Source organism: Mycetomoellerius zeteki, unplaced genomic scaffold (assembly GCF_001594055.1).
Source record: "Mycetomoellerius zeteki isolate Tzet28-1 unplaced genomic scaffold, Tzet1.0 scaffold70, whole genome shotgun sequence".
NCBI classification, from domain to species: domain Eukaryota; kingdom Metazoa; phylum Arthropoda; class Insecta; order Hymenoptera; family Formicidae; genus Mycetomoellerius; species Mycetomoellerius zeteki.
In genome coordinates this window covers 896,008-922,454 of record NW_017257720.1, presented here as the reverse complement: position 1 = coordinate 922,454, position 26,447 = coordinate 896,008, and the positions used below count along the sequence as shown (strand labels likewise).

General features: G+C 32.6%; 2 protein-coding genes across 2 annotated transcripts in view; one reads left to right on the top strand and one right to left on the bottom strand.

Moving 5' to 3' along the window:
- The window catches only part of LOC108729069 (uncharacterized), a 67,908-nt gene extending 49,911 nt beyond the window's left edge, over window positions 1-17,997 (top strand). The window contains exons 3-4 of the mRNA XM_018457993.1: window positions 5,716-5,753; window positions 16,676-17,997. Of these exons, the coding sequence (XP_018313495.1) occupies window positions 5,716-5,753; window positions 16,676-17,578 (941 nt within the window). The 3' untranslated portion in view covers window positions 17,579-17,997. The remainder of the gene's footprint in view (window positions 1-5,715; window positions 5,754-16,675) is intronic.
- Window positions 17,998-20,100: 2,103 nt separating this feature from the next.
- Window positions 20,101-23,296, bottom strand: LOC108729081 (ES1 protein homolog, mitochondrial). Its single transcript, XM_018458008.1, has 4 exons — window positions 23,086-23,296; window positions 21,746-22,032; window positions 20,411-20,574; window positions 20,101-20,347 (listed from the first exon to the last, which is right to left on the bottom strand). The coding sequence occupies exons 1-4, from the start codon at window positions 23,173-23,175 to the stop codon at window positions 20,133-20,135; spliced, it is 756 nt and encodes a 251-aa protein (XP_018313510.1). The 5' UTR covers window positions 23,176-23,296; the 3' UTR covers window positions 20,101-20,132.
- Between the last annotated feature and the right edge of the window lie 3,151 nt (window positions 23,297-26,447).

Below are 26,447 nucleotides of genomic sequence, written 5' to 3'. Positions count from 1 at the left end.
CTTCTTACAACGGATCGAAGTATGTCGCTCATTCTTAAACGCTCGAATATTTATCAGTGTTTAATTCTTTTACACATGTGATCAAATTACATTTACGTCACTGTAATTATTTTGAGTGTGTATTATAATATAAAAGAAACATTATATATATATATATATATATAGTGCAAAATCTATTCTTTTCGACATTAAAGTTACACTTCATTTCTGCTTTCCTTATTATTCATTCAGATATGAAAAATTGATCAATTATGAAAACGCGTATCTTTCGCGATATCTCATAGAATATTTAATTACGTGTTAGCCAACGGCATCATCCGCCGTCACTGATTTTTCGAAAGCAGGAAGCACCCGTTCTCCTATTTAAATTCACTCAACATGAAGCTTTCTTTTCATTCTTCTTTCACGTAATAATCCGCGTCTTTTCCCGCGTCGCGACCTAGGGCGAAAAAAGGAACGAAATGAGAAGCGACGTACTTCGGCCGATGGTAATGACTTCCTTGTCTGTGCACCCGTTAGAATCTTGAAACCCCTGATTTGCGATTTGATTATGTCGTTCGCGTACCTATTACAATTTCTAATTGTAAGTGCGGGATTACATTGAAGAGGAAAACGGCAAGCCTTACTATGTCTTGTTTTTTTCATCAGCATCAGCATGTAATCTCATGAATGTTGTACGAGAAAAATTATGCATTACAAATTCATTTATTCTATGCCACTTTGAGATATAGCGCAGATTTTATATTATTTTATAAATTTTAAATTACAATATTGAATAATTTTATCACATATTAAATGATCGTTAACAATAAGCATTTCTAGCTCAAGATAACTATTCATTTTTTTTAATGGAATATAAATTAGTATGTACATTAGATTACTAAAATAAATAAATTAATTAATTAAAACATTCATAAGAACTTTAATTTCTTGTAAATATATATAATAATAAAAATACTCGATAGTTTATAGATTTAGAAAGGATCTATGAAATCTTCTCAAACGGATCTATGAAATTTTTATTAATATATAAAAAAATAATAACAGTTCCAGTAGCAGTTGTTTTCAACAATTATCAATTTTTATACTTTAAATATAGAAAACAGCACAGCACTTGGATGAAAAGTATCGTACTTTCTTTTATATTTAAAGTATATAAAAATTGGTAATTGTTGGAATTTTGTCTTCAAATTAGCTTTATGGTAGTACTTATAGTAGTAAGTAACGGAAATTGTTGTCAAAATTAATAATATTTATCATTTTCTTGTACTTTAGAGGGAGACGCTAGATTCGCAAAATTAGTAGTACATCATATTTTAATTTTTGAATTTTTAGTATGCAGTTAACTTAACGAATTAACAGATGCAATCTAATTTGGCTCTGTGAAATTAGCACGACATTCTATTAATATAAAAAAAAAAATAATGACAGTTCCACAGTAGTACTTCTCATAGTTCTACAAATCCTTATAAAAATAAAAAGTTCCGTATTTTTTTACACTAAGAACTCAAAAATAAAAATATGGTGTACTAACTTCGTGCTAACTTTTCCTAATCATAGAGATTGCTAAAACTGAGAGAAAGCTAGAACTGAAAATCCTACAGAATAACAAATGGTAACTTAGAACATATAGCAAGCAACCGAAGAGAAAAGCACTCAGTAGACAAAAATAAAGACATGCAATCTGGGTTTACGTAGCAATAAAATTGCTTCTTTTTCTAAATCGGTTCTTATTATCGTTAACTCTGCTTTTTAGTGCCTTCGCATTAGTTACGCATAAACTATAACCTTCAATTATATTCGCTTAATTACGTCATTGTTTTTATTGAGAATGCGGATATTAAGTTTACTTTAAATTACACTACATTGCGATTGGTACTACATGACAATCGTTTTATCCTTTGCAAAAGGATGTTCTCTTAAATACGTAACGTAAATTCCAGTTAATTAGAAGTTTCGATTGATGAAAGAATCGTCATAAATCGTACAGCGATATATAGGTGTTGCGAAGTTTATCGACTCTCATCAAGTTATGATCGCGCAATATTTTTTTTTCACGCGAGGCGAGCGCAATAATAAAGCGTCATCTCCGGCTATGTCGCAAATGGTGTTGCTAGGACAATGTTGAGAATGTGACGATGCCACATGCGAGGAAATAAAGTTCCCGCACTGGTATCATCTCCATTGTTGCTGGGTGAAATATCATTGGAAAATGGGGCCATGTACACAACAAATTAATATTTAATAATAAGTAGCATGTGCATTCCCTTATATAGAAGGCTCGATATAAATATCGAGGTAAATATATATAATTATTTATGCTAAGAGAAACGCTTATTTCATATTAGAACATTTCCTGCTTGCGTTTTAACATATTTTTGATAAAATCGTATACGTTAATGTTCTTATAATAAATACATATCGTCCCCTTACTCTCTTCAAAAGCGTCACAACTTAAAAAATTAAGGTTTTTATAAAAAGAAAAAACTATTTTTCACCTCAACACAAAATTATTTACTGATTAAATAAGATCGACAAAAAGAATATATTTTTACAATTAGAAAGATGATCAAATGTCATTTTCGTTTCACTCAAAAAGAACCCCTGCACTCTATTTGAATTATAATGATTTTGATATTCTACAAAAAATTATCATTATTTTATTAACAAATTATTTTATTAACAAATCATTAACAAATCTGAAATAATTCATTAAATGTGACACAGTCAAAATATCATCAACCTTAATCAGCTAAAATTCAATAACTAAATTCAAAATATTTTTTCTTTAAACTTTAATCACCAAAATTGTCTTAACTCTAAATGTTCTCTGTAGAAGACTCTCCTTTTTATTTATAAAAATGAGACAACTTAAAATGTATCACTCTTGCAGAAGGTATTAATTATAATCTTTTTAAAAATTTAAGAACAATACAAGTGCAATTCGCCGGACAGTGAAGTTAAGTTAGTTTACTTTTGATGATTGGTAGAAGAGTCTTTACTTAACTTATTCATTCAGTAATAATTTTAAAAACGTGTTTTTAGTTGTGTCACTTTTAAAATAAAGGAACGATATATAATTAGTAAGTAAAAGAAATATTAACTGAATGAGATTGAATTAACTGAATTCTATCAGAGTATAGACAATGAATCTATTAATACATGATTGCAAGCGATGAATATCAACTCCGCAATACTCGTACAAAATCTATGGACAAAATATACGATATATTTTATTTAAAGTGCACAATATTAATTCTCGGATCCAACGACTCACAGCAGTATTGTCGAAAGTAACATCCAGCAGCTTGAACTATTACTCAAGAATTGCATTACGTACGAAACACGGAGCCTGCGTACCTTTCGTCACCCGGACTTGATTGTTCTATTATGCAGAAAGCGCTCGCGGTTCGTCACTAGAAAGTAAAGTAAGTCATGCGTATTTAAGGAAGACCGATTGCCGTGTCATCATGCAACGTTTCCTCGCTGAGCTCAATGCAGATCTCTTCTACGAAAATAAATGTAGCAAACGAAACCAAGTGTGAATGTATAGACTATTAGCGAATAATTGACATTTTCATGCTCAGTCTAACTTGAAAGAACTGATGCATACCGGAGTAAATTTTATACTCTATTGTTGCTTAGAACATATTACCTACTTTTTACACATTCGTCTGACGAATATTATGTCAATTACTTTCAATTGTTCCTGCTAATTCTGCAAATTTTACAGAATCAGAATAATTTTTTTATGTTTGAGGAATAACATAAAAATACATACAAACTTTATATCGAGTAATATCATTTCCTGCACTAAACAAATATTATTAATATGTATTAAATTAGTAAACGAATATTATTATCTATTTAAACGTGAATAAATTATGATATTTTTATTTTTCTATATTATTCAATATGTATATCATAGTTTTATTAATCGTTTTATTAATAAGTCAAACTTTAGTCAAACTTCTTTTACAAATTTCAGTCTGTTTTGAAATTATATTACTATATAAAATATTTTTTAACAATATTCGGTTAAAAATTTATCTTTTTTTATATGTATCAAAAGTACTGTATCTCTCTTTACGATCAAAACGGAAAGTGGTCAAGGCCCGTGATTCCTAATCACGATACGCGGCACGATAAACGATTACGAGAATCCCGCGGAATCACACCAACAAATTGCTGGTTGGTACCTCATTACATTGCGGCGAGCCGTAATTGGCGTGGTGAAATACCGTCGACAGACCGTGATTTAACAAGTCCATTGAGCTAGTTCCTTTCGATGCGATCCGAAAATCGGATAGCATTTGTAGCGAACGAGCGACTGGATAAATGAGACAGTGTTTTGGAAAAAAAGCAAAATATGAAAAGATCGAGCCAGTCACCGCGAGAATAATGCGTATTCACAGAACTAATCAGAAATGCGTTGCGGGTGATTTTCTTATTGCAGTCGTTGCTTAGTCGTATTACGTAAATATCGTGTATCTCATTAAAAACGATTACTTCTGGTATAATTCACTCATAACGTTAAGTGTTCGTGGTCAGTGCGCTCTCGAGATTTGTGATGAATGATAAAAAAAAGACAGGAATGTAGGAAGCGTTGTCAACCCGATGCCACGTGTCTCAGACACCGATTGACAAGCAGAGCCGAGGGAATGAGGGTCTTAACTTTATACACGCTCTACGTAAGAATCTCTGGAGACGCACTAAACCCTCAGTAAGCGTCGACTTGTCATCAACGTAATTGACTTTCTCTTGTGTCGAGGATAAAAGAAACGATAAGATCGCCCGTCGATAAGGTACAAACTAATTAAGAAAGTCCGATGTCCGCGGATTAGTTAATAATAGCTCGATTAGATGCTCAACCGGAACTACGCGGGATCTTTTTTCTTATTTTTTACATAACATATTTTTAAATAAATTTCACTTATATGCGATCGATAATCTGCAAAAGGAACTTAAGTATAATTTAACATTTAAACGTTAATAAAAAGATTACGATTATAAAAATCAATTAATATGATCGAATTTATTTCAAGAATAAAACTAGCCGATTTCGCGAACAAAATAATTTTAATTTACGTTCCGTAGAAACTTATCCCTTTCGTATTGCGATAATAAAACGTATTATTTTATAAGAGACTGCGAATACTGTGTTTACAACATAGAAATAATTTAAAAAACCACTGCACTATAATTCAAACATCGTTATAAAGCGGCTTATGTAAAAAAAAATGAACGTCGGTTGCACAAAATTCAGATGCTTCTTAATTCCATAAGAAATGAAAGCGTAAATACTCGATTTATATTGTACATACATTCTACTATACGGTATCTTTCTGTAACTGCCAATATAATAAATCGATAGGGCATTCTCAAGGTATTCCACGAAGCTTCTTGGAAATCGTGATTAAATATGCAACTGCTGCGGGCGATGATCTATTCACGCTTTTATCGAGGGTGATCATTAATAGATGCAATTAATAAATCGCGTATTTTATCGAGTTTCTCGATATCGACTATTGAAGTCGCTGCTACATATTTCTTGGCTGCGTGTTTTCCTCTCGAGAAATATCTCGCTCTTTGCCCACGGTGCATAACTGGGTCGTAAATATCGGTACCCGCAATTTAACCATGTTGCACATATGTCGCACATAATCCTACCAGTACGATGCAATCTTTCTCACAAAGACCTGTTCTTTGTTTCAGATGGAGCACCGGTTCCCGAGGACACAGTTGTACACGAGGTAAGACAAATTTTCACAGAATAATAAAAAGAAACAACTTCCCTCTTCCCCATATATAATTGTCTTACCGTAATACAATTCGTGTATTTAAAGCCTGGTTCGAATAAAAATGTACGCGAGACATGTACACAAGATATAATATTATTATTATTATACAATACTTTTTATATAACATATTCTGAAGATCAACTTAAATCAAGAAAAAATCCTAGTCCGAAAATATTTGAAACAATAATAATAATTTTCTAATACTCGATTGATGATATCGCGTAGAATTTTCATGCGTATGTCTGTAATTGCGTTTAGATACATATCAATTCATTTGTTATTGATACGGTTTGGTAGTCTCGTGTACAACTGCTTCGACAGGTAATTATTCTAGGCTTAAACATTTACGTTAACAGATCCCAGCCCATCCATTTCAAGGCGATGAATCTATGAAATATTACGTCTATCTGTAATATTCACAGATTCATTACCTCGAATTAAACGAAAGATTATTCGTGACTCACCGATACGATGCGCAACAGCGGAGTTGTAATAAACGGATCTGTAATATATAAATATAAAACCTAAATTATATTTGGATCTAAAATAATTCATATCTAAAAAGTTCATTTGTAAAATAATTAATATTTAAAAAGTTTATTTGCCTTTTAAGTAACCATTTCATAAAATAATTGTGTAACTTTCCCCAAAAAAATTCGCGTTCAATTTCTTAATTATGAATTAAAAAATTTTGAAAGCAAAACTTTTTTATTTTTAACGTAAATTATCTCAATAGGTGATTAAAAATTACACAGGAATTAAGGATTTTTTTCTCTACAAGTAACACACACAAATAATTGAAATAATGTATGAGATACCTCATCTGGTGCTCCGCCGTTGCCGGATACCTCCTAGGCTTCCTCCTCCTCTCAGATTTCCTTGAAACCACACACTCGCGAAAACTCGATAATTAACACTCGCGCCAATAATTATATCTGAAAAATAATTATTATGCGAATTGAATTTTTTATTTGCCATTTGAATAAATATTTTATAAAAAAATATATATATAATTTCAGAAAAAAATTCAAGTTTAGTTTTTCAAAAATGAATTGTAAAATTTTAAAAATAAAAATCTTGTATTTTTACATGACTCGTCCCAATGAGTGATCGGAAATTAAACAGAAATTAAGGATTCTTTTTGTGATAGTAACACAAATAACAATTTATGAGACACTCACCTCATGATTGCTCCGCTGTCGCTCGATGCCTCCCAGGCTTCCTCCTTCTCCTCTCAAATTTCTTCAAAATCACTCGCGAAAACTAGGTAATTAACACTCGCGCTAATTATCAGATTAAAACGATCACGCGTCACTTGAAACGGCACTCCCGATTTTAATGGCATACTTATCATACCTGCGACGGATCAAGACGGAAGTAAACAATGGAAAAAGAAACAGACGAAGTAACGATAAAACGATACGCTGCGATTCGTTCAGAATGTGTTTATCAAACAAGACACACCAACGCCTCGCGACGTTTCGAAAACTGACCGACGCGGTGGTAGGCTTAACGAATCATTGATATATGAAACTTACGTTGCAACAAAATTGAAATGCGATTGAAATGTTAACCACGACTATAATTATTGATTCCATGTGTCACGACTCTACTCACGACGCTACTTGATTCGGATACGTATCGAACACTGCACCACGCAACGTTTCAATAATGGCTGACGAATAGTGAAAATAGCGTCGCACGGCAACTTCACTCCGGTCAGAACGTGTGACGCAGCGCCGCGTCGCGCGTCGGTTAGACTAACTGATAAGTTCAAGACGTATTGGACAGTTCAAAAGTATATAATCAAAATTTGGCATTGCACGTATTTAGAGACACGCAAATTTTATTGTTAGACGAATCATAAACTTACACATATCATTAATGAATTGCCATTATCGTGTTGCCACTTTCTTATTATTTTCAAATGAATTACTCCATATATACAGTTAGCGAATATTCAAATCCAGTAACAATTCTAATTATATCGAGCAAAGTATTTTATTTAAAAATCAATACAAAGATCTCAAATGCAATACGGGAATTACCATCGATCGCCATCCTACCGTTTCGATCTCGGACAAGTAATATCGTGCGAAATATCTGCCTTGGTAAGAATTAATAGCCTCGGTACCTCGAATGACCTCAATGCGCTTGCGAATCGTCATTCGTCGGCAGTGAGCTTCCTGAACATAGCCACGCACTGAGCGCAAGAATTAGACTGCGTTCAGAGACTTCACCCAGGTGTCCGAGTGCGTCATTTTATCCTTGTTTTACGATAAAAACATAAAATAACGCACTAAGGGCTCAAGCGAAGTTTCCGAACAACCTAAGAGACGACGCAGTGTAGTCAACTTATTACTTTATCGTAAGAAAGAATGAATGATTGATTAATGCTTGGCCATAGGCCACTGTGTCGCTTTTTATCGTGTGATATATTTATGGACAGAAATCACATTAAGTAATCGTGCGATCGGCTAGTGTTAATTAGAATGATTGCGTTTTGATCATATACTCCTTTCGATCGCGCCTCGTAAGAAAATAATGCTACGGCACACGGAACACGCCTCGCCACCACCTTCCGACTCGAATCACGTCGCGCGAATGATAAGACGAATGTGTGTATAGAATAGGCCGTTACGATACACTTCAAGGCCAAGGCCACGCTGATGTAAACAATGAGCGCCGAGCGCCGAGCGGCGAGTATTGCATCGAGCGGCGTGCCACAATATTAAGCTGGTTTTACATTAGTCGCATCGTAACGTCGCAAGAATTGCGGTCCAATCAACGACAAACTAGCTCGACTCTGATTGGACACGCTTGCGACGCTGCGATGCGACTAATGTAGAACCAACTTTGGCTGCGTTCGGAAACGTCGCTCGGATGCCTCGGATTCATCATCTGTCCTTGTTTAACATTAAATATTAAACAAGAACGGATAATGAATTCGAGGCATCAGAGGTATCCGAGCGACGTTTCCGAACGCAGCCTTTATAGGTTTGTCGCGTCGCAAGCTCCAACAAGCTCCAACATGCTCCTATCATAGCTCCTACTCTATCAAGCGCGTTGGAGTAAAAGCTATAGTAGCATATTGGAGCTTGCGACGCGAACAAACCTTATATGTACTTACATACGTTATCACCATCAAATTCAACGCATATCGCGTGTACGAACGAATTATTCTGTTTTTTTAGTTTTTATATTTGGTCTGTTCCTGCACTAGACTGCATTAGAACTCTCTTTCTCGCTTTCGACAAATATCAAATGTATGCCTATCTCACTTTAAGTTCCAAAAGTATACTAGTTCAGTCACAGAAATAGATTTATTGAATAAATGATTTCTCGCATAATACGCGTTTCACTTTTCAAATGTAACTAAATATATATAAGGTAAATGTATGGAATGACGCCACTGATAAGCAGATACTGATTTTGCAAAGATTATTCCTGAAAAAGTAACATAGTATTACATAAAACTATAAATTTTATTTAAAGTTGATACTATAAATTGATGAAATCATATATAAAAATTGAAAATAAACAAAGTTACTTAAATGTACAAAAGAATTAAACGTGAATTGCAAATGTATTAAATTACGCCCACTAAAATTGTGTGATGTCCCGATTTACGCCATTAATATGTACCGAATGACGCCACCTTATCAGGACATCTATCATGGAACAAATCGGAATAGATTCTAACCGGAAATTGTTCCATTTTCTCTATAGAAAACATAATGAAATCTAAGAAATAATTGAATAATTCCAAACGGAATCCATTCCGAACAATTCCATATAATACGTACCTTGATCTGTTTTAAGTGTAAATAATTACAATAAGAGAAATGAAATATTTTTACAAACCTATTATTTTTTCGAACATATTTATTATAGTTACGTAATTTTAATTTAGACGTAATTTTAACGATTGTATTTTTAAAATTTGTTTATGTTTAAAGTGTAAGTAATTATAATGTTAATTGGAAAGGATCTAATAAAGGTCGTTCTTTCTTTGTTTGTTCTTCATAAGATTCGTTAATAATACGTGAACACTCAGCTTCGGCTCATAGCCCCTTATATTATATTATACAAAAATCGTATAATTGTGTGATATTTTATTTTTTTGTTATTTTTTAAACATATTAATGTAATATAAAACCAAATACTTTGTATTACAGTTAAAAAATACTACATTTATTACTTTATAGATTACCTTGTCAAGTAGTTATTTAAGAACAAATTCAATCACGAATAGCTAAAAGTGATACATTCTCGACATGAGATTGTGCAACTGCTTTTCACGAAAAATCAGATTATATTTTCTTATACTTTGGCGGAATTATTTCACACACTTTCACAATCTCTTTCTAAAAATTTATAAACACTTTCACTACGTTGTATTTTACTGCGTGCATAAAATAGGTTAAGGTGGCGCTATTCGGGTCAGTGGCGTCATTCCGTACGTTTACCTTAAAGATGATTTCTCTTGTTTGTATTTATGAATTTATATAAAGAGGTTTCTCAATTAAAACGTTTTCATTAAAAGAATGAATTAAATAATTTATAATATAAAGTCTACACTTGAACTATTTTTTCTTTTGTAATTTGAAATGTCAACTTTGATATTAAAACATATTTTTCCTTTAAACATTTTTGTTTCAGAGTTTTACATTTTTATATAAAAAAGTGCATTTTTCTCATTTTGTTAACTATCATTTTGTTAACTATATTTAGTTATAACAATTTATATATTTATAATTTGTTATAAATATACAACTTTACAAATACTTTCTAAAGATGTCAAAATATATGTAGAAATCGCTTAATAATTTTTTTTTGTATACTTGTAAAAGTGATGAAAATTAATCCAGAACACGAAAGACCTAACGTATATAATAAGGATGCCAAAAACTAAGGTGTGTACTAAGGGTTAATATATATTTTATATATTACGTATGTTTGAATCTTTAAATTTTTTTTGTGTTAAGCATATTTTAATGGATTTATAATTTAATTAGAATATAAAATAAAATTCGATTTATAATTTTGTGTATTGCATAAAACGAAACCAATTTTTAAAAAATTAAAATACATATGTAAAATATATATTAAACTCTACATACATAAAATATACGACATAAATAATAAATAAAAATGCATTACATTTTACCTTAGAACATCTAACGAAAATTATAAACGGTGTAAAGTAGGCTTTACATAGCACAAAGATCAGAAATAAAATTATATTTTAAATTCTAACATGCAGATCATATGAAACAAATCATCTACAATTTAATTATAAATTATCTAAAATAGATATTAATAACGTATTTTTTTAACTGGTATGTTATACTGCGTACTAATCATTCGCTGCATATTTATCGAAATGAGTTGTACATCCGTATTTTTTCGCATTCGTTTACTTCATCTAGATTTAGGTTAATATATGCGACAAAATTTTGTTTATCGAATTTAGATAGGATAGAATAGAATATTCCTATGTACATTTCTTCTATAACGTTATATTTAACCGAAATGTATAGCGTAGGGTGCTTGGCGTTCATTGTTTACGCGACGCGGACAGTTGGCCTTGGCTTTGACGTAACGACCTACTGTGCGCTTATCGTATTATCATTTACACAGTGAGACTCGAGGCAATGGTAGTAGGGGACGCGATCCTCTCCGTGTATCGTAACTTTATCATCGAAACATAATCACGAGTATCAAATAAGATACAATCACTAAGCCGATGAGCGATCATTGATCAGAAGCGATTATTAACTTTCACCATTGATAGTTCATAAATATATCGAAATTATTTATGGAAGCAGATATTTTATATGATTTATTCTCGAGATTGTAATCGAAATGATAGAAGATAACAATTAAAAATTATTATTTTGTAAAAATAGTTTCTTAATAAAAATTATATAATAAATGATCTAAAATGCACTTTAAATAATTAAGATTAAATTCATCTATAATATAGAAATTATTAAAATGACAAATTTTTATATATAATTGTAACCGTGTGTAATAACTTCTTTTTGTTAACTTCGATTGTTCAAAAATTGTAGTGACGCTTATATTTTTATAGAATTTTCTATTTTAATTAATGTAAAATTAAAATATTATACAGTATTTATGAGATATCTTGCATGTTAGATTAATTGAACATTGTGTAGTCACATGAATATTTTACACGGATTATCGATAGAGTCAGATATAATTTCATTTAAATAAAATATTTATTCATGTTCTTCTTTTATATTAATTTATAAAATAGTTATCTGTACAATTATTAACGCCAACCATTGTTCGATTTACACCTGAGCGATAATATAATCGTCAGATAAATTAAATGATTTTTCCTTCTTATATTATTCCCTCGTGTATATTGTTTCTCATATTTCATAATTATTTCTAAAACCTAATGGACTTAAGCACAAAAATATTTATATATAAAATTGAAATAAAAAAAGTTAATGGTAATTAATGAATTAGATAAAAAAAATGAAATAGTTTTTAATATTTTAAGTGCAATTCTCTAGTATATTAATTTTTTAATAATCTTATTTGTTTCTATATTTTATTAATCTTTTTAAACACAAGAAAGAAAAATGATGGACTTTAATCAAGAAAAGACATTATAAATTATTAGCTTGTATTTTACAATCGATTAGCCGATCAACATTGCATTAATTTTATTCCAAGATTGCAATATCGCACTTTCGTGTATCACAACATATGTATGTGCTTCGATAATGAAGCTTAAATTTCTTCATAGTACAATGACTCGCGCTGCATTAAGAATTACGGATCATCTATAGATATATCCGATCTATCGTATAACCTGCGGCTGCGTGTGCTGATTGTCCCTAATTCATATATAATTCATACCAACCGAGAGTAGAGACGCCATCCTGTTAATTGGATAGCGCATGTACATCGACGAGATAATACAATAATTTGCAGGTGTATCACGCGCGTGCATTTTGCCTATATAATATAAGAACGCATTGCGAGACTAATTTGCGTCCTGTAATCGTGTAATAATAGCATGTCCTTTCTTTCCTCTCTCCCTTTTTCTTCTTAATCTATCTCGATCATTGTAGAGAATATTAAACCTCTCGTGCTGCTTCAAATCCCGTTTGAACATTACACATTAAAATGTTGGGATAAAATGACGAAAGAGATAATACGTTTATGTGACCAAGCAAACAACTATAAAAACTTTCTGATCAAACGCGTGCTATTTTATCAGTAACACTTTAATTCCTAAGTTTATAATCATTTTGCGCAGCATACATGTCAAGTGTGCAAATAGCGAAACTAATTACATTTTATAATCATGTTCAACAATTTTAATATGTCTTTTTGTTTTATAACTTTCTTATTATCGCTAATCGAGCACGTCCGATATGTTTGTCTCGAGGTTGAAGGACTTCAAATTTTTTATTTAAACATTATTACCTAATAATGCGACATGAATACGCGATATATCAACGACTATATTTGCACATACAGTTTTTTTATCCATTTAATTAAAATGCAATGACGCTTATATTTGCATTATATTTTTTCGGAAATAATAATCTGTAATTCTCAAGGAAAAAATATTAAAAAACAAACTAATTAATACGTATATCATGAAACATTCAGATCTATATCGAAAGAAAAAATAAAAATTGCTGATACTTTTACTGTAACGTTAATCTTGCAAATCATTCTAATGATTACTTTTGGAGACGACCAATAACGAGCAACTTTAGGTGTTAAAAATGAAAATATTATTTATACATTAAACAACATACCAAATTCAATTACAAAAACGTTTTGACTCACAGAGTCTTCTTCAGTTTAAAATCGATTAATCTATCCTTGTATGTAAAATGTATGTCAAACGAAATTAATGTCATTACATTACAATTACAATTTGAATTTGAAACAGAATCGACGAGATAACAAATCTAATTAAGTAATACGAAGATTCCTATTTCCTTATCTGAGGGATTATTATTTTTTACATTTTTCAGATTTTGATTTCATAGTATTTTATTAAGTTATGCGACATAATTTTTAAAGATTTTATTGAAAATAAATTACTATTACAAGTAATTTGTTTTTTAATTACAATTAACGATTATACATTATTGCTGAATATATATCGTGATTTCGTCATTAATAATAATATGGATATTAAATTATGATTGCATTACGCCAATAGAAATTAATGAACATTTCAATTGAAAAATTTAAATAAATTAAATTTAATCATTTCGCACACCATATAAAATATTTATATAATTTCACACAATGTATGATGTCGCAAAGGTAGTCTTTCAATTTGTCTTGCTATAAAGATGATAGTGCCATCTAATTATATTAGTTGAAGAAAGCTTATAATTATATCAGGATGATTAACTGCGACACGTTATTTCGTTCCTGATACGATCAAAACTGCATGCATAGTTTGCCAAGTCTATCGCTCATTTCTCATTGCAAACCACGATGAGGCATCCATCATACTTGCGTTCGCCGGTGTATGTTAAATTTATTGTCTACAAGTTCATGTAACGTTCAGAATGGCCATAGGCTATTATACGATCCTTTCTTGTCAAAACATTTTTCGCAGATCATTGATTTATAACCACTTTATTGCAAAACCTTACGTGTTTGTTATACTTATTTAAGCAGTATTATGGAACGCTTATGCATAATACAAAAAAAATAACAAAAATGTAAATACCTATAAGAATTAGTACCTGCCTTTCGTGTGTACATATAAATTCTTTATTAAATATTAATCAAAAACAATTAAACATTTTGGTGCCTTTGGATCATCTTTAATAATTATAAAAAGGCCAAATGACTAATTCTTTAACATCGAGTATATAAATCAGAAATGTCTCTTCTTGAGACATGTAAGAAGTATGTGTTAACATAATTTCTTCTAGATTGGACCGATAATGGAATCTCGTCAAAATAATTATATATCAAATTAAATTATATTCATCAAATCAAATTAAATTATAGTGAATTTGCAATCTTATTTTTTATTATGAATATGTAATAACTTAATGTTTAAATTACGAACAATACAAAAACTTTAACATCCATCATTATTCATTACCTAAAGACAATTGCTTAAGTCATCGTTTGATTAAAAATATTACCAACATTTTAACGAATTTTGAGTTAACGTGTACAAGAAGCAAATCTTAAGATACAAGTACATTCATTCGCTATATTGCGTATAAAGATAACTCCAATACTACAGCGAGGTGTTATAACATCGAGAAGGCAGTCACAGTTATGTTGGAGTGCTGACCTGACATATTCATAACAATGCTAGGCGTGTCACCGACGTGTTGCAACTGATTTCAACGACCGTCTATGCGTTTTGTTCGTGTTATCGTCGGTCGCGACGCGTAAGCATACGCGTGCACCGTACATAATCGAAACGCACTATTGTAGAACGGTATGTATAGACGCTATACTAACGCACGAATCATGACGTACTTATGGTAACTGGTCTTGCACAGACGGTCGCTGGCACGAAGATGCCTTAAATGTCAAGGCGAGGACACGGTGGACTGCTCGAACGCACAAGCCGTCTCTCTTTGGCTTGCACGCTCGGCTGATGCACTCCGCGAAAGGGAACCTCGCATTCATTGAAACCTTTCCTGTCAAGCTTGAATAATCTCTAATCACTGCAGCCTTCACTGCATTATAGATACTACAAAATAATTCTGAGAATGTTATAGAAAGTGATAGTTCCGGTATATAGTGGTTATACACAAAAAGAACAATTTTTCATAACATCTAAACATTTGATAAATGCTAATCTGAAAATAATTTTGTTGAACCAACATCAAAATAATTATATAGGAAATTCAAATATAATGAAGAAACTTTAATATTTTAACAATCAGTTCGAACATTCTACAGAATTACTTTTATAGTTTAACAAAATTATTTTCAGATCTGTATTTAGCTAAATTTTTAGGTACTCCAGTAAAATCATTCTTTCCATATATCGATTCTGTTTTTTGAGAACATTTTCTCGAATCAGAAAAGTGCAGATTTGAAAAGGCGATACACTGAAAAAAATTTTGTTCATTTTTGGTCCAATGAATGATCGTTAATCAATGTCCGACTTTATGTAGTTAATTCATTGATACAATAACTGGATTCATTTATACAACTATATATTCATTCTTGCAATGAATTCTAGTAATAGTTTTATAATCTAAATCATTGTGAGAATTCATTGGACCAATTTTCATTATTTTTTCATAATTTAATGAATATTTTATTGTATTTACGTACAGTTCAGTAAGTGCTGTATTCAATGCTGTATGAGGGTGATAAAAAAAAGCAAATTTTAATTTAGAATCTTTGTTTTAATTTTCGTAACGCGTAATTCATCATCGTGTAACATTGAATTAATGTTAAAAGTTATCATTTGTAAAAACATTACTTTGTGAAACAATATTAAAATACTATAGATTATATAACAGAAAATTTAATATTCTTCTGTCACGTTCGTATCATGAACGACCACTGATGGTAGGTAATTCGTGACAGAGTTGATTTAAAATCAATTTCCTGATGTTAAAGTTGACTGACTGTTCCACTCATTACACGGATTTTCGATATACGTAACAAGACATTTGAAAGCGCGAGGAAAGTTCATGAATGACAAGCTGTTGAATTTAGGAGAGTACGTTTTAGTGACTCGTAAAACATTTTTCTATTCGTGCGTTGATTGCATATGTGTAGACTTTCTCTCGATCGCATTGATGTTTATTGTTTGAAAGGCAACGTTAATTTTCTGTATAATTGAGGGGGAACTTTTTTCTGTATTTCAGGACTCCGTGGCGTCGGCGTCAGAAGTAGGCGAAGAATACGACGATTCCGACATGTACATGGAGCCGGATGAATCCGGAACGATTTCGCCACCAGATCACACAGAGGAAAGCACACAAAAGACTAATCAGAACGAGACGTTAACCGATACTACCGAGAGTAACGAGAAATCATCCGAAGTTGAGAACCCTGAAACTTCTAAAGATCAAGAGACAAAGAACACGGATCATACCGCCATTACACAGCTTGCTGATGCAGGCAGAAGTTTAGAAACCGAAAGTCAAAATTTCTTCCCGACCTTTGCGGAACTCTTTGGAAATCACAGACTTTCAGTGGAACAGCAGCGATATCGTCCTAACAGATTCCTAGGCTACTTCCAACGCGATCGTAATTATCAGACCGCCGCGACTAAAGATCAACACTCTATACTAGGGTCAGGTAATTTCGGCGTGATCCGCGGAGGTACTTATTATCCGGAGGATAAAGAGAACGACGAGTACGCGATTGACGAGAGTCTTTACAATCCGTACTATCACAATCGTGGTCGTGCGCAGTATTATAGAAACCCAAAACCGCAGCCAATTCGGGGCGGGGACTTCTTCGCAAACTTCCGTGATTTTGCCGACATTACGGCACCGCCGAAGTCCAGTTTCTCGCATCTTTCCGTAGTATACGCTAACAAGAACGGCAGTTCTACTGGACGTGTCACGGAACCGAGGAATATCATCGAGACTCTTAGGATGTTGGAAGAAGAGGAGCGATCTAACGCGGAAGAAGTATCCACGGAAATACCAAGGAAAAAGCAGAGCAAGGGCAAGTTGAAGCTCATGAAGATGAAACAGTACGAGGAGGACAAAGCTAGAAGATCTCGCATGTCCGTTGAACCGCTGCTCGCTCTCAGCTGAGCGTAAAGAAATATCGCTAAAGTGTTAATATGGACGCAACCTCGGGATTTCTCCCAAACGCGGAATTTGGCCTCGAGATCAGAACCAAAGTCTGAAAAGCGTCGTTTTTCTATTATTGGAGGAGAATGTACTGAAACGTGCAACAGGAACAGAGAAGGTTCGCATTTTTGTTCATGTGCGGACGATACTGTGCGCGCATACGAACTTTTCGATCAAACCGAAAAGCTGGCGACTGAAGAATCGTATTTTGAAATTAACTCGCGACGCGTTGCCGGTTAGACGGTATATGTATACAATTCCTATTACTGGAATTCCGACGACACTCTGTATCGATACAGAGATAAGCGAAAACGTCAGTTTATTGTTTCAATCTTCCGGAGTTGACGTAAGTCTGTTAGATCTACTCAATTATATTCTTTATATTATGTCTGCAAATTTGAATTATTATTATCAAAGTAAACGTAGCCTTTATTTATTTTATATACAAATTACATTATTTTTATTGATTTCTTGAAATTAATTAATGTTTTTAATCAACATATATTAAATGAATCTTACCCAGTATCAGTAACTGTGTTACTGATTGTGGATAGATTTCGTCAACTCCAGAAGGTAAATTTAATACTGTACAAAACTTCTATATCATTTCCTGAGCGATGCGAAAATTTGGATTAATTAATAGATCTTAAGATAATAGCATTAAGAATATAAGGCACTGCCGTTCCTGTTTATCGACCAATCGTTAGATCTAAAAAACGCACGTGGCCTTAACGTTTAAATTATTCCCTAAGCTAGTAACCGCATGAGTTTGAAGGATCCTAAATATAAGATTTTTCGGGTCTACAATGCGTCGGTTAAGAAATTCCATGTGGTGCTATATATGTTTCGCCGGTCATACAAACACCTTCTGAAGAAACTGTCCCATTTCGGCAAGGCGCTTGCAAAGCTAACTAGCAACGATTATTCACAGAGACCTTTTACGTTGATTGAATTCACTTGCTCGTACGTGAACGTTACGCTCGAGTAAGTCGATTCCGGAATCGGTAACTCTTACCAACGACACTTGCGTTCGAGCTAAAACCACGAGGCTCGTGCGCGCGGCCTCGTTATCCTATAATTATGCGAAACGCGTAAGCACATAGGATATACTTCAGAATATGCACGAGATCTGTTTTCCTTAATTCGTTGCTCTTCTTTCTTTGAAACGTACCATAGTTTATATTCTAGATGTTAAAAGTGTAAAAATAAGAAACGGAAAAACGTAGACCTGTGAAAAGACCATAGTTTTCAATCTAGATGTTAAAAGTGTAAAAATAAGAAACGAAAAGACGTAGACCTACGAAAATACACGCAACAAAATTTTGATAGCGTTGGATTGACTTACAAAAAACTTCGGTATTATTAGAAATAAATTATTTTAATTTACTCTTCTATATTTTAATGTTTTAGCTAAAGCGGAAACGGGTTGCCATCGCATTTTTCCGTAAAATATTACACAAAATACGCGTGGCTTTGCGTGCATCAGAAAAATTAATTTTAATTGGCTATACTTTAAATATGTGAAAATCCACATATACATATATTCAGTAAACTAATAAAGACTGCTCATTTTGTATTCACTATTGATTATAAAAATACGTTAATTATTTTGCTCCATGCTGCTTAGGTTCAAAATTTATGATGAAATTGTGATTTGATAAGAAAATCTCTAAACGCATTTCTTGCCAATTGCAATGATTATGAAATAAAGAGTATTGGAGAGGTCGTGCCAGAATTTCTGTAGAATTCCAGAACGACTTTCACCCCGGACGAATTCACGGCGAAGACTGCCATGTTATCTAACAAAAGACAAACAAAAAGACAATTCTAAATCGACGAAAAATTTTCGCCGCAAATCTCGATTTATTGTTGTTTCACTTGTTGTTGATTATTTTAACTGTATTATTAGACTTATTGACCTACTTTGACGTTCAAAATGTGCGTGCCCCATTTACTTTATTTCAAAAGGGCGCGATAAAGAAATAAAATAAAATATATTTCTTACAAAAATAACGTTCCTGTCCCATAATCCTACAAAAAGTTAATTCTACAAAAAGTAGGAATGTTCCGATCTCCAAAAAATCAATTTTTCCAAACGGTAATAACGATTTTAAATCGATCTATTTTGCAAAAAAAATTGATTCTTCTAACTTAAAGATTCTTCTAAAAGTTTATTTTAAACCAATTTCTTTGTAAAAAAATCGCTAATTTTTTTTTAATAAAGAGGGTTATTTTAAGTTGATTTTTAATGAATTGATCCGGAGATCGCACATTCTTAATAAAAAGGCATATTTATGCGGTAGATGACAATAATTTTAATATTTTTACAAACAACTTGTATGGAACAAAAATATTTGCATTACAAAAATAATATATAGTTGATGTAATAAAAATTTTTGTTCTTATATATAAATACAAAATACGTATAAATAGTATACAAATAAAACAATATAAACTATTAAAGAGTAACATGATATATATATATATGTAACTTTTAGAAACATTTGCATACGAATTACTTATTGATGCATTTTTTTAACATTGTGACAAGTTTACCAATACCATCATAAACATCTGCATAAGTAGCTGGTTCATACAACCAGGCTGGTGTACTGAGAACGCCGTAATTTTTGTCTAACGTTACTCCTTTAACATCTTTCATTTCTATTTTAGCGCCCATAGCCTTAACCTTCTTGATAGCATCAGCATATGGCCAGTCTTTTTTAGGTGCTAAGAAATAATTTTCAAATATTACAAAACACAGGATATTAACGATAGAACGAACTGACTTACATTCCTTGCCAAGTGTAACTTTTACACCCTTTAACACTTTAGCAACAAGTGCACTAGCTATGCACATAGTGCCGATCGGTTTGTTTTCGCAATAAAAATCTTCGATGAGCTTCTCCAAGTCAGGTAGAACAGTACAATCAGTACCCTTCTCGGCAAAATTACTCCTTTATAAAAAAAAGTTTATCTTTTTATAAACATAATTAAAAATTTGCTTTAATTAGAAATTATTATAGAATCCCCGACGGAAAATTTTTTACGAAAAGCTGCGTAGAGTGGCGTTATTTATTTGAAAAATCAAGAAATCCTTTGCCCTCAAATAACGTCACTCTACGTCCCATTACGAATATCTACGAAAAATTAAGAATTTCTAAGATTATGTCTTAGCCTATGTAGTTTTTCTGTACTTTTTCGTAAAAAGTTTTTTTCGTCAATATATCTTAATATCGAAATCTATGCCTTCGAAATCTATAACATCTACGCATATTAACTATTTCATTAACCCATTAAAGTTTAGAGTAATAAAAGAAAATTGAATTTTGGGAGTTGTTGGGTCGCCATGTTGGATCCGCCATGTTAGATCTTCGGAATTTTTACGCACTCCTAACACTCTAACAATTTGAAGATTAGGGTTTCAAACAGTGTGCAAAATAAAAAAAGATACAAAATTTAGCGATTTTTCGAATTTATAGTCCGCCATATTGGATTTGCCATTTTGAAAGCGGTGAATGTAAAAGATATAGACCTCAAAATCATAGATCTGTGGTTGTATACATTTAACAAGAAGTTGGACATAATTCAAATTTGATGAGGTTGTACGAAAAAACGCCAAATTTTCAAGATTTTATCAATTCGGCCGCCATTTTGGATCTGCCATGATAAAGTCAAAAAATTTTACCATGAGGTCTTAAAGTACAATTATTTTGAACACTGATGGTGTACTTGCCGAAAATTAGAAAAATTGTTATCGGTTCAGAAACAACTTTTAAAGAAAAAAAGTCGATCATTTTTTCGTCATTTTTTTGTTCCAACCGTCATATTTAATTTCCACATGGTCGAAATTAAATTCTGACGATGCCATCGTAAGAGATGCGACCCTCAAAACCTTAGAATACCAAATTTCGTTGAAATATTTCAACATGAAATGTTTTAGTGTGTTAAAAATTATCTTGAAATCAAGCAAAAAATTTTGTCCTTCTGCGCATTAATGGGTTAAGATTAAGGACAAAAATATCTCTTCATTTTATGCATGTATTATTTATTATTTTTATTAACGTAATCTTATTTTACTTTTTTCTATTTTACTTTCTATTTCCATATCATCATATCGACACATACAAAGTGCGTGCAGCGCCAAATCCTCCAGGTATAATAAGGGCACCATGTGTACAAACTTCGCACTCGCATAGAGGTTTTATGCACGCTCTTGCTAATCTGGCACCTTCAACGAGAGCATTTCTGGAACTTTTAGTATCCATTTCTCTGGTAAGATGATTGACTACACCACGAATCTCAATGTCCGGAGCATAAAATAATGGTTTCATCTTTTTATGCCGTAAATGTATGGCTGTTGAAACAGCTTCTGAAATTTCGGTGCCGTCAAGTCTACCACATCCGCATAATATCTTGAAAACGCAAAATGTATTGTCAACAATTATTAATTATTAAAGATCTAATCACTTTCCATGTTTAAAATATAAAGATTTGTTAAAAAAAATAAAATTGACATATTTAAAGTTTTTTTAACTGCAGTATATTTAAAATAATATTAATCATAACAAAAAAATATGATTGTTCTGGAAAATTGTAAACATAAAAATCTAATTTAAAATTACAAGCGCTGAAAACTAATATTTAACGATACTGTAATTAAATATATATGGTATATATATATATATACATACAAAAAATCAGACGTCATAAATTCATAAAAATATATATCTCTTTTCGCGCACGCAGATAACAAGCGCTGCTAGAAAATATATCATAAACACATTTCTTACATTCGTATTATAAAGATGTATTATCAAAGATTTAATAGCTCGGAATTAACGACTACCGGTACATTTTCTTGCAGTGATTTTTTTAACAGAAAAAAATTTAACTGTTTTCCGCAGTAAGCACCGATGAAACGTTGCGTTGCGTCATGCCGCGAAAGTATAGAATACCGACATCACTTTTAACTCATATGCAGAATCATACAAGGAAAAAGTTTTTAATAGTCCTGACATAGTTATAAATCCCAAGTGAGCAACTATATTTTAAATTCGTTTAAATTGGGTACTAAACGGAATTACAACAATCATTACCTAATACCGAATATTTTTCTCCTTGATATTAAATAATTTTATATAATAAAATAACGTTATGCATATTTGAAATTAGCTTGTAACAAAAGTGTAATTTGTGTCTTATAGATAACTTTCACAAAAACGAACATATATATAAAATATTTCAGATTAACAGAATATTATACAAAATGCTTCAAACAAGCCAGTCAGTGTTAAAATGCAAGATTATTTAAATAGAAAAATTGTACATGACTTATATATAATAATAATATAGCGAATATTTTTGCATAAATTATATCTATAACTTGAGCAAATCTTTTTATTATACTCTATGTAAAGGAACTAAAGAAAGCATATTATTATTGTATATAATATTATGGTACCTACTACGGCTACGGATATAGGTTCACAGCTTTTATTTCGTTTCAATTTATCCTGCTGAAATTTGTGACGTATGAAGGTTATTGCAAAAGGCATATATAAAAACGGATGTATCTCGTCGAAAGAAGGACACTATTCGTGGTCGCAACATTTTTTCTACAAAAGAAGAAAATAAAAAAATTTTTAATTTTATTAATTAAACATTAACGTATAATGTGTTTTTTTTCACGTTGGACCACGGAGCATATGCAATTTCGATAAATAATTTTTCCAAAAATGTCTGTTGCGATTCGAGATTGCGATCGTAACTTGTTTCCAACAGTTTTTCCACAGAATGGAATCTTCCATGGTGGAAGGAAATTGGATATACTTTTGTGCATACATTTCTAATAACGTAATAACCAACGAGAACATGACATCATATACCGTTATGTTGCCCATAATATAAAAACTTTATATCTTATTTAAGTTTTTATATCATGATGTTGCCGCAGTTATGAATTAAGCCGTAAACACAATGCGAGGCAACAGCGATAGCGATAGAAACAGAGGAATCCAACATTCTGGAATGCACATGTCAATGCACGTAGGAACGCAGAATAAAGCAATAGCAATAAATTTCTAACGAGTTGGAACTCTGTTTTTTTATTTTGTTTATATACGCTATAATCTTGAAGTAGATAGAAGGGTATACTACAGTCTATACGCGATCAGATTGATTGGCCTTTTTATTTTTTTCGTGGCATTATGCAACGGGAGACGACAATTATAGTATAATATATCGCTTATTTCTATACTATTCCTATTACTGTTTTTGCCACTGCTGCTTCGCATTGTGTCTAAGACTTTAAGCGTTATTATTTTATTTATTTTTATGTCTTTATTTTTAATTATATTTGCTTACAATATATAATATAATTAATTTAATATAATTAATTCCGTATTTTTTTTTATCTACACAGAATAATATGAAATTTGTCTCGAGGACAAGCACTCCTGAGTTTCTTCCACCATGGAATCTTCTTTGTTAACCGTGTTTCGCGGTGAACGTGTAGTTCTAGCTATTTTCATGAGAGTGCAGACTTATTCGGAATCCAGTCTGTACCATCAACGTCTAGCAGAGGAAATCTCTCACCCGGTCGATACGATATAATGTTGCATTAACTACTGTCGGTTTGTCTCAATTAAATTTATTTAAACTTTTACAGCAATAAAGAAGAATAACAAAGAACAATAACATAAAAAAAAGCTAAAAATAAGAGCACAAAGAAAAATTAAAAAAGAAATCATAGCGTATCTCCCACGCTTAAATAAATATCGGCAGGGTAGGCTAAATTTACTTTATGGCTCGTATAATCTTTATTGTGCTCTAGGAGCAATTTTTGCACAGACTATGAATATAAAACGCATCATGGGGTAGGTAGTAAGATTTAACAACGCCACGAGGCAAAAAATGGCTATGCGTGATAATAAATCCTATTGGCTCATTGAAATATAAAGTAGTTTGTATATCTAACAAAAACCGATTTTTATTAGCATATACAAAGTGATTTTTATACCACACACATGCAAAAAAAAGAATTATTTATTATTTATACGTTTTATTTATATAAATTAATAATTTGTAACTTACTCCGTATTAATTTAGTTTTAAACTTTGACATGCGCATATTGCAATATTGCATATCATTTATCAGTATTAGTTTAGAAGAATCTATACATAAACATACGATTGTAAAAAATATATTTCAATTAATGATAAAACCATAAATTAAAAAATAATCAAATAAAATGTAAAACACGTAATAAACAAAGTAATAATAAGATTGTAAAAACTAAGATAATTATTCTGAACAAATTTTTTTCTCGTATGTATAATGATACTGCAAATACCTTGTAACTTTTTACAAGATTTGAAATCAAAATGCATTGCAAAACCGATAAAAGAATCTTACATCATATGTGATTGCCTGTACCGCGTTGGAATCGACAATAACGCTTATCACATCGCTCGTACGTCATACAACGCCACTTTATTATAATTATCAGTGCGAGATGAGCATACCCCGGAGCGTTGTTTCACCGCGACATCATTTCGTCGATCCCCTTACCGCGAGGCGTACGAAAGCTTACGCATAATCTTATGTAAATCCCAAACCGCCCTTATGCTTGCACGTCTTTACATCGAGGAAGGAACGTCGTACATGGATCGCTTCTAGGGTTACGCAGCGAAAGGGATGCGTAGACGATGGTTCAGGGGTGCTCGCACACGAGGCGAGGGCACGGGGCTTATATGAATGTTAAAATAAGTTTGAAATTGTCGCGGACAAGTTCGGCCCCGTGGGAGGTACCCGTCGAGTAATTTCACGGCGCCGGCGGTTTCGACCCTTCGGCAAGTTTGCAACCAGCCGCGGATTCGTAGAAACTTCTGCGGCTCCACGGCGCGACTTCCGCCACCTTCGTCGATAGGTTGGCGATCATTTACTTTGACCCTGGAAAAAGGGCTGTTGTTTGTCGTTCTCCATAGAAATGTTATAATTAAGAAGATTGTAACTTGTAATATACGAAATTATTCATCCGTATTTGTATGAAAAGTTGCTTGTGAATTTTAAGTTAAACTTGAAGCAGAAAGACGGTAACAAATACTATAATTGTAAAAAATTCATCTATAATAATATCTTTTGTTTAGTGCTAAATGTGTAGTACTAAATTGTTTAGTCTCTTTCTACAAGATAGAAGGCAAGCCACTGAGAAGAAGCCAATTTCTTGATTTTAACAAGCCGTTGATTCAACGAGCACTTGATAAAGCGCTGAAAGAGACACGCGGATAGGAAAACTAACGAAGTTTCACAGACGAAGCGTGGCGGAGAGACAAAACCGCCGACGTTCTGACACGCGAACTAAAGCCGTTTTACTGCATGACAGCGTCGTGAGATCCTCCTTGCCTTCTGTACGTGAGTCTCGCCCGAGGAAGATACCCCCACACGTCGTCGTTCGCGAAAAGTTTAAATCACGAATTCGCGGGGAAACCAAATTCGTGGCGGCCCCCACGGCGCGCAGACGAGGAGATTCGGCGAGGGTCGTCAGAGAGTTCACCGGGCGAGAGTCTGATGGGTAAATGCGATGTGATGCGAGTAACTGAGTGGCTAATTGAATGAGGTGCCTCCCAGGAGCGCCGATCCGTCGCGTGTCACACGTCAGAATTTGCGCAGCGGGAACGCGAAATTACGACGATTGTCGGTCGTGTGCCAATTATCGTCGCGCGGTATGATTGCCAGTGCGGGAAATTATGCGACCGAATGATGCCGAATCCTGGCCGATACATGTGCGACTGCAAATCGAGCAGCTGCTAGGCAGCTCAGTTCGCC

What these genes read in the sequence shown, in the direction of transcription:
- LOC108729081 (XM_018458008.1), bottom strand. Translation starts at nt 23,175, where the DNA reads ATGCCTTTTGCAATAACCTTCATACGTCACAAATTTCAGCAGGATAAA. An exon ending in AACCTATATCCGTAGCCGTA is followed by an intron (nt 22,033 to 23,085) that starts GTAGGTACCATA and finishes TGCGTTTTCAAG; the next exon opens with ATATTATGCGGATGTGGTAG. An exon ending in AGTTACACTTGGCAAGGAAT is followed by an intron (nt 20,348 to 20,410) that starts GTAAGTCAGTTC and finishes ATTATTTCTTAG; the next exon opens with CACCTAAAAAAGACTGGCCA.